The sequence below is a fragment of the Limulus polyphemus genome, unplaced genomic scaffold (genome assembly GCF_000517525.1).
Source record: "Limulus polyphemus unplaced genomic scaffold, Limulus_polyphemus-2.1.2 Scaffold500, whole genome shotgun sequence".
Taxonomy (NCBI): domain Eukaryota; kingdom Metazoa; phylum Arthropoda; class Merostomata; order Xiphosura; family Limulidae; genus Limulus; species Limulus polyphemus.
The window spans coordinates 47845-57926 of NW_013666110.1; the positions used below are offsets into that span (position 1 = coordinate 47845).

Genomic DNA, 10082 nt, shown 5'->3' on the forward strand with positions numbered 1-10082 from the left:
CATGAGCAACAGAAAAAATGATGGAAATGACTTTGAACTTTGTAGATCTACAGAATGAAAACATTTAGTGTATTCAGAATTCCAGAGGAATTCTTTTGAAGGAACTAATGAAATATGTCTAACTTGTTACATTTGTGTTTCTGTCATTCTTTTAACAAGGATTGTCCTTTTTTTTGCCCCCCAGTGGCACAGCAGTGTTTCTGCAGACTTACAATGCTAGAATCCGGGTTTCGATACCTGTGGTGGGCAGAGCACAGATAACCCATTGTGTAGCTTTGTGCTTAATTACAAACAATTTTTTTTGATTTATCAACTAGTTAGATATTCTAAACTTTAGAATTAATAGTTTGTGTAATTACTCGTAATAAAAGTAAGTGTATTCTAATGAAATCACAGTCTGAACTGTTATAACCAAAACCAGTTTCAGTATCCTTAATCAACTTCAACATATTAGTAGTAATGTTTATTCTGTGATTTATAATGTAATTGATTGTTTTTCCAGTTTCTGACTTGATCATTATTTTGAAAACAAGATCCATTTTAAGGTGTGCTGCTGAGCTGTATTTTGTTATTACTTAATAAAAGTATTATTGAGTTGTATATGAAAAGTAGATAATTGAGCTGGATAGTTAAAAAAAAACATCAGCTCACCTACTATGTTTAATCATTTGTACAAATGTTTATATTATTTCCCTTTTATGGTTACTTTGTGATTATTTTTAGTGTTATAAGTAAAAAAACAAACGGTAATTAAAATTTAACATAAAATATAGAGATTTGACATGTACAGTTTACCTAATTAGTTTTTAATTAACCTTTTTGATCCTGTGAATCCATGTGATATTACTTGTACACATCATTCAACTATAGCATGTAAGAAACAAAATAAAATAGAAATAAACATAGGTTTGATATGTCTTGAAACAGAGAGTAAGACTTAGTTATACATTTATTATATTAAACCTTAGACTGGAAAGGATGGTAAGCCTAACTCAAGTTATCACCTGTTATAGATTTTACCTGTATCATGGTCTTTGTTTGCCAGCCTGACTTTTGAAGTATTCTTGCAGTTTTTAAGCATATCAAACATTGCATGTTTATTGACTATTAAATTTAATAGCTCAATATTGCATTGCAAGTCTGTATAGATGATGTGTTATCAGTTGTATAAAGTGCACTGGCATAATAAAATGAGTTGACATTGATGATATCAACCTGCAGTACAATACATGCACAAAAGTGAGTAGAAACAGACCCATTAGTACCTGGTAGCTTTGCATTTTTCCATGTTTGGAAAGGTTTATGTTCAGCAGAGTTTCTGTACATCATGGGCATGGAAGTACCATAGGTATTTTGGGCAATACCACTGGTTTCATAATCCTAATTTTTTTATTTTGAGATTTTAAAACTAATAAATATTTCACCACTTTATAAGTTAATGCATGCACACTCTTTGATGGTTGAATGTATTTAAAAACTTTAAATAGGCCTACCTCTGCTAGTGGCTTAGATGTTGCAGTTTTCAATAACATATAAAACCATGTTACTTTTGTCCTCTATTAAGTATTTAAAAAACAAAATTCTCTACTTTTTCAAAACGTGTGTTTAAGCTCAATAAAATTACAACTTTTGTGAACATTATTAGTTGGACTAACTTGGTAATTTTCACAGGCAAATCACAATCTCCAAGCTTAACCACTAAAACCTTCCCTCCAGTGTCAACACCGGAGAGATCTCCTCCTCAGACAACTTCTCAAATGATGCCAGATCATCCAAGCACTCCTTCTCCTTCACCTCCTCCTCCTCCTCTAAATACTGAACTTGTTGCTGAGAAGTCTGAAAGTTCATCTTCTTGTTTGGGGTACTGATGTAGATTTTTCTTTTTGAATTTAATGATAATTTCAGAGAAGCATTTTTTTTTTATAGAAGAAAGTAAAAATCTTTTAAACAAAACATAAAAACCCAACTAGTTTTGACAGGTTAAACTTGTCATTCTCAATGGATGGGAGTACAAGTGTTATCAGTGTCTTGTAAGCTCATGTTCAAAATGGTCCAGAAAAATTAACATTTTCTAACAGATCACAGAGTGCAAAAATTATTTAGGAAAAAACCTTTCAAATAAAATTGAGTTCAAATCTCATTTCATTACTGAGCATGTTTTCTCTAGTTTAAAATATTTGTAGCAATTATCTTGTGTTGCATTGATGGAAGACTATTGGTTCAGCAATAATTTTATGATAGATATAAATTAATTTTGTGGTTGGTTTTGTGAACATGTGAGAAAATGCTCAGTAATGAAATAGATTTGAACCTAAATCTTATTTGGAAAGTCTTTTTTTTTTTTTAAATTAACTTTGCACTCTATGGCTATTAGTAAATGATGACCTTTCTGAACTGTTTTGAACTTGAATGTACAAGACACTGAAAACAGTTTACTTTGGCCCCTGAGAATGATAAGCTTGGGCTGTTAAAACTAGTAGGGTTTCTTATATTTTGTTTATTCTTTAATCATTTATGCATTATTATGCTGATGTGTGATTACTGTTTTTTTATGAATTTGTACAAAGTACTTCTTTAAAAATCTTACTGTGTTGTTTGAATGACAATAACACTGGTTAATTTAAAGGTAGTTTTAATAACTGTGATAAATTGATACAATCATAATAAATTATTGTAATTGGTAATTTTTTTCTTCAAATATCCATATATCCACACATATTGAAAAAATGTGAAGGAGGAAATAGAAATCTTTAAGATTATGAAAATTAATAAGAATAAAAGTGAGAGACATATGAATCTGAAAACAAAGTTACTTGTGTTAAATGTCACTTTAAACTTTTTGAATTTGGCTTTACTAATTTTTGTATCTTTTTTTTTAAATATAGAAAATACTTCAAAAGACTTTCTAAATAGTTTTTAATACAAGTAAAGACACACCACCGTATTAAGTAAAAACATTTATAATTTATGCAAAAGTGTACACTATAGATTGAAATTACCAAAATGAATCGTCAGTTATTCATGTCTCAAGTTTGCATATTAGAATATAATATGTTATATAATAAATAAAACATCATAAAATATTTATTTGCAACTGGTTGTCATTGTTATGGAAATTATTGTAGAAAATCAAAATTTTATGAGATATCTAAAAATCAATTTCTTCAACTGTTGCTTGCCAAATATTTGAAATTTGAATATTTTTTTATGTAAAGAAATTTTATAATTGAAGTTGTCTGTTATATTTTTAATAATGCTAATCAAGTAACTGTAATAAAAAATATTTCACAACAAGTAGAGAAGTATCTGTGTAGAACATCAGTGATGAGGTTTGGCACGGCCTAGTGGTTAGCATGTTGGACCGAGTGCCTAGTGGTTAGCATGTTGGATCGAGTGTCTAGTGGTTAGCATGTTGGATCGAGTGGCTAGTGGTTAGCATGTTGAACCGAGTGGCTAGTGGTTAGCATGTTGGACCGAGTGGTTAGCATGTTGAACCGAGTGGATAGTGGTTAGCATGTTGGATCGAGTGGTTAGCATGTTGAACCGAGTGTATAGTGGTTAGCATGTTGTACCGAGTGGCTAGTGGTTAGCACCTTGGACCGAGTGGCTAGTGGTTAGCACGTTGGACCGAGTGTCTAGTGGTTAGCACGTTGGACCGAGTGTCTAGTGGTTAGCACGTTGGACCGAGTGCCTCGTGGTTAGCACGTTGGACCGAGTATCTGAGAGTTCCTGATTCAAATCTTGTTGCTGCAAAATTTTGATTCACACTTTGGAGCCATGAGTGCATTGTAAGAGTGGAATCAAATCCCACTATTTGATTAGAGTAGCCCAAGAGTTAGTAGTGGATGCTGTTTACTGGTTGCTTTCGCTCTAGACTATCAGCTCAGTATTAAGAAGCTTGTGCAAATAGTTTTTGCACAGATTTCCTACACATCTAACTACAAGTGATGATATATATTGTCTTCATTACATATTTTCTTTCAAGTTTTGGAAAACATCTTTTCTGTGTGTGTGATAAGAAAGCACATGCTAAATGTTAATTAAAAAGATTATTTATGTACGGATTGTAAAATCCTAGCCCTCTTTCAGTTTATATATTTTGTAAAGTAACTGACTTTGAAACAGTGTCAATTTTATCAAAGGTTTTTAAGCAGATGTAATACTGGAGAGTTACAAGCTCTTGACAAGGTTTAATCAAAAGCCATGAAATTGTCCTGGAGCTAACGCTAACAAATCAAACTGGTTTAATAATAATGAATTACTCTTATGATGATGCTGTTGTTGTTCTTGAAAACTTTTTGTTTCTGTTATTCACTGGCTTCAGAGTTAATGTGCAAGATGCAGCAGTCCAGTATTCTCAAGACAACACTGTTTGTGATTCTACATTTGCCACCACCACAGACAGCACCGATGATCCTATATCAGAAGGGGAGTTGCTTATAAAAAAAACAGAGCGAATTACAGGTATGAAATTTCATTAACATTTTCAATTATTAATGAATCACTAAATCTAAGTCATTTCAACTTCACAGGGTCCTTTTTTAAAACTGTATATTCACTTTTATCGAATGATCTTTTAAAGCTTGATTTATTTACTTACTATGTGTAAAAATATATATTGACATATGTTCTCGAAGCATTGTTATCATCAGTCTTAAGTAATACAAGGTACTGCTGGAAGTGTTTTGGTTCTGAATGCCATACTTCATGAAAGCTGAAATAGTTGATTTTTAATTGGCCAGGTCTGTGAAAAATAATAATTTATTTGTAACATTAAGAGTTGGCATTTTATTATTATTATGGATGTTAGTGATAAAATGATTTGAAAATTACCATTTACTTGGTTTCATACCAGTTTGTTTTCTGTTGTTTTGAATTTTATCATAAATTAAGGAATAAAATGTTAATGTGAACTTATTATTCTACAATGAAAGAAAAATTAAGTTAGTTAAATACTTTTTCCACATTCTAGTTGAACTTATCCTTTGAAAAAAAATATATTTTTTTTGATTTCAGGAGTTGAAAATGGGGAATTTTATAGTACATTTCAAGACTTTGAAAATATTCAGGATGATCAGGTCTGATTTTATTTTAATAGTATTTATGGGTAATTTTGATTAAGTTTATACTTTTGTTTTTACTGTTGGATTATAATCATTTTTTTAAACTTACATCTGTAAACGGTTTATATAGACTTGACTGTAGTTTGATTACTTAGACGTTTTTGTGTAATGGAACGTAAAACATCAAATGTTTTGGTAACAAGTCTAAATTTTTAAAGACTTACCAAATAGTTCTCTATCGCTTGGTCTAGTACTGTTTAATTTTGTTTTTCCTCACTATATTGGCATGCCTCTGATCTAGCAGCCAAACTTTTTTTTTTTCTGGTTAATAAACTTTACAGTAAAAATTATTTATGCATATTGTACTTCACAATTAGTAGGTTTATTATGATGAAAAGTTATTTAAATATGCATTATACTTATTTTGTTTTATATTTCCAAAATTGGTATTTCTTATAGAACTTAATATTTTAAAATTTTACGTTACACTTATAAAACTAAATGTATGCTATTAAAATTATAATAGAAAAAAAATAATTCTTTTTCTAATAATTTCGATTATTTGTTTGTTTAATTACTCCAGATTACAACTAATATAATTGCAATTTACAATAAGCTTAATTCAAACTGTGCTCTTTTATCCTTTTTCTGGGAACTTAGTAGTATTTCTTTGATAATTTTGTATATTTAAATACAGGTTTTATTACTGCAGTTTCATCTATTTCTAAAAGCTAAGTATTACTTGGGAACAATTATATCAAAACACCCAGTTTTTAATAAAGCTGAAAACTTCTTAAGGATGTTCACTTTCTAAACATCTTAACTCTAACAACTTATAGTGAAGGGGAAGATGTGTATGAATTTATTATACCACTTTAATAGTTATTTGTTAAATCAGCAAGCTTTTCCAAATGACTCCAACTTCACTGGATGTTGAATTCTTTTATTATTTAAGTACCTTACTACATAGTTAGCTAACTTGGTCAGAAGTCTAAAGCTTTTTCCAACTCTTACCACTAATTTCAAACTAATAATACATTTATTTATAATATACTATTTTAAAAGAAATAACAGTTCTTATTACTGTTAATGAATTTAATAAAAGAACAATTGTTAAACAAACGAGTTTCCCAATAAAAACTACTTGAAATCTTGGAAGATGAATTTAACAACATTAAAACACTTGGAAAACATGACTAATGAAGGGTTTTGAATAATTTTTCAACTTAACCTTTAATGGTAATAGTCTCCTATGTGAATAGTGTTAGAAAGGGAAGACATACAATATTAATACTTAGCTTGAAATCTTGGAAGATGAATTTAACAACATTAAAACACTTGGAAAACATGACTAATGAAGGGTTTTGAATAATTTTTCAACTTAACCTTTAATGGTAATAATCTCCTATGTGAATAGTGTTAGAAAGGGAAGACATACAATATTAATACTTAGCTTATTCTAACAGCAGGAACACTGATCACACTAACAAACTGACAGAAGGTGTGTAATGTCATCACTCAGTATACAAGAAAAGATGAAACTGTTATTTCTGTCACATGTGACAATTGTTATTATCAATACAAATGTCTTCAATTTAAATACACAGGTTAGTCACGATCATCCACTAAGTGAAGGAGAGGTTCAGCCGTCCAGCCTAAATGTTCAGATTTTACAGGACCCAGTTTCCAAAGTTTTGAGACGATTATCTGATTCAAATGGCGAGAATGGATTTAGAAAAAATTGGAAGAAAGGTAATTACCTAAAAATGTGATTAATAAAGGCTGAATCAGAAAAAGAATTTTTTTCTTCTCGTAGTGATTTATTTTGTAATCTTTAAATAGTCTTGTATTAAACTATTAAGTCAGATGTCACTGCAATAACTATTAATTGTTCATGTAAATATGAATGGTGAAAATTAAAAAAATTATTGTGATTTTATAGAAGTTAATTTTAATGTGTTTTAGGACTATTTCTGTAAGATTTAGACATAAACATACAATATTCTAAACATTCCATAATGTAACATACTTGAGTTAACTGAAAAACAAACTATTTTTGAGATTTACACCAACCATTTGTATAGTTTCGTAGAGTTCAGAATGTTTTTTATTAAGATTTTGATATTTTCGGAAACATTCCTTATAAATTTCCATCACAAGTACAAATATTAATGATCCATTTAATTGTGAATATATCTTTATTATGGAAGTAATTTTTTATTTTTCATATTGTGGCTTTGAAAAAATTTAAGTATTGTTTTATTTTGTTAGAAGTTTGGAGAGAGCTGAGCTCGGGTGAGATACGAGGAACAGAGATTGCTATGAGTATTCTAAAGGAAACTGGTGAAGTAGATATAAGTCAGGGAGAGTTCCCATTAGTAAATCTTGGTAGGAATGTTGGACACTCCTTTCGAAGTATCTTATCAGAGGGAGAGATTGCTGCTGCTACAGGAGACAGTCAACTTCCAGTTGAGGAGATGGAATGTTTTTGATGAACCTGCTCCTAAGTCTGACGAACATATTAGAAAAGTATATGACCTCACTAAAAGTGATGTGAACAATGATAGTTTAAGACAAGATTACGATGAACTAGATGATGAGCCAGTAAAAGATGTCACCTCAACATTTTCTGAAGGGCAGCTTCTTGGCAGTGAAGTAGAAAGTTTGTGGGACATCAGCCAGAGTGAAATAAGAAATGGAACAGCAATAAGCAGTACCAGTATTTCTTCAGAAAGTTAGCAGAATGTTACTAAGTACAAAGTTTATAAGCCCTCAGTGAGAGTACAGTAATAAGAGGAACAAGTAATAAGCAGTACAGAATTTTTCAGCTGAAGAGGAAATTAAAGAATTGCATTACTTTGTTTTTACAGAAACAGAGCCTGAGGAAACAAAATAAATTTGAAGCTTGTCGACAGTGGAAATACTAAAAACTGTAGTTTACTTGTATATAAAACTAAATGAAAATTCTAGATACTTTATGAATTTTTTTTTCAGGAAATATAGATTATTGGGAAAACAGAAAGTTGAGAAATAGTTTGGTTTTTAAGCTTTAACATGTTTTTGGAACTTGATGTAAGATTTTGGATTATTTGTAATGCACCATGTTAAACAAATGAATGTTTTAATTGTTGATTGTAGTACTCTAGTGTTGACCGTGTTGGACAACGAATACTAGTTGTGTTACTTTTCGGATGTGTAATAGTAATGTTACTTTGAAGTTTTCTTTGAAACCTTCAACAGAGTATACCGACATGAAAAATCCTGGGTTTCTTCTATTAAAACAAAATATGAGATTGTTTTAGTATACAGTAAATCCTACAGATAAGGGAAGAAAATTTTGAATCTAAGGTTTTTTATATACAAAATTCAAAAATTGTTTAACATTTAATTCTTATATTTTAGAAACTTAAATTGTTTGTATAAGCTTCAGTATTTTTTTGTTACACATGTAAAAATACAAATGGTTTTCATTAACACATTACCCAACTTAATACTAGTATTTTGTAATGCTAATGGTATCTATTGACAGAATTTAATATATGACTGGGTCACCCACTATTCAGAGATTATGAAGAATTTGAGATAATTTAATTAAATATTTCAATCCATTCGTGTTATTCATAATTCAAGAAAAGATATTTGATTGTTGATCGGGAGTAAAAGGAAAGACCATTTCATTTTTCAAAAAAGTGAAGTCAGAGTTTTCAGGTATTGTGATAAATTAGTTCATTATGTTGTGGTATTTCCTCTTAAACCTTCTACAAATAACAAACAGTAACACTATTTTTTCTTTTAATTTTGTTTCATCTGATTTGCATGTTTCGTTTGTAAGCGATCAATTATTCAAGCTCCATTGACTCTTGACATCATCTAGAATTGTCACTTCCAGAATAAATGGAACTCCAATAGCAGCATATATTTATGTAAAACGAACAGGATAACATTTGTACAACAGTTCTACAAAGAATGCAGAAGAAGAGTTATCATATGAAGTAATGATACTGTATGTCTAATTTTCAAGGATTTATTAATACCACCATTATCAAGAAAATTTTCATCTCGTTTCTTCATGACATTGTATGATGCACATCTCTTTTTGGGAATCATTAATGCTCAATAGTAGATGCAGAAAAGTCGGTAAAAATTGTACTCAGAATGATACTGATTGCACTTCTATCACTGATTTCACTTTCATTATGAAAATGATTTTCAAAAATATACTTCTTCCGGGTCCTGTTTTTGTCAATAATTGTGCAATCTCTTTACATTTCAAACTTGCATTTTTGCCTTTACCATCTCATATTACTTTTGAGTCCAGTTTGGATTGCATGTCATTGTGATGAAAAAGGAAGCATTGCCGTATTTCCGTATATACATTATGGCATCTTGACATCACTCCATCATATATCTAGGTCCACCTACAAATGTTGAGGACAGGATGATTCGCCTACTGATGTTTCTGAAATCATCATCATCATTCAGTGCATCAGTAAGGCCTTTGTATGTTGTTGATCTCAAGGATGCTTGATTCATTCGCATGTAACTCAGCCTCTCTCCTTCAATCTTCGCAGCCATATCGACCAAATATTGCTGGAATAAATATCCACCTCTGAGGAGTTAATTGAACTCATTCTCTTGGTTCATTATTCGATGTGCATAGTAGTGCATTGCCATCTATTTCTTGTTGTTACTCATTAGCAGCTGATGATGCCAGCCATCATCTCCAAGAGGGAAGAAGAGAACATATTGAAAAGTGGCGTATGAGCGATGGGACTCTGAAATTATTTGTAGTTGTCCTCTTTCTTTCAACACAATGTGCCATGATCTTACTTGAGGTTAGGGATTGTTTTTTATAATAACGGCAAAATTCTAAACTTTGTTAAATGACTTTGCAAAGCATCTTTTATCAGACTTTCCAAAACTTTTCCCACAACTAATGTAAGACTAATGGGTCTATAATTACTGGGACAATTTTTATCACTTAAAAAGAGGAGTTACATTTACATAAATAAAGCAACT

At 30.5% G+C, this 10082-nt stretch overlaps 1 protein-coding gene across 7 annotated transcripts in view; it reads left to right on the forward strand.

The window, feature by feature from the left end:
• LOC106458674 overlaps positions 1 to 8641 on the forward strand; it is a 53195-nt gene extending 44554 nt beyond the window's left edge. For all 7 annotated transcript variants that reach the window (XM_022384941.1, XM_022384940.1, XM_022384939.1 and 4 more), the window contains 5 exons: positions 1672 to 1861; positions 4325 to 4464; positions 5017 to 5078; positions 6671 to 6815; positions 7335 to 8641. In XM_022384941.1, the coding sequence (XP_022240649.1) occupies positions 1672 to 1861; positions 4325 to 4464; positions 5017 to 5078; positions 6671 to 6815; positions 7335 to 7555 (758 nt within the window). In that variant the 3' untranslated portion in view covers positions 7556 to 8641. The remainder of the gene's footprint in view (positions 1 to 1671; positions 1862 to 4324; positions 4465 to 5016; positions 5079 to 6670; positions 6816 to 7334) is intronic.
• Positions 8642 to 10082: the final 1441 nt, after the last annotated feature.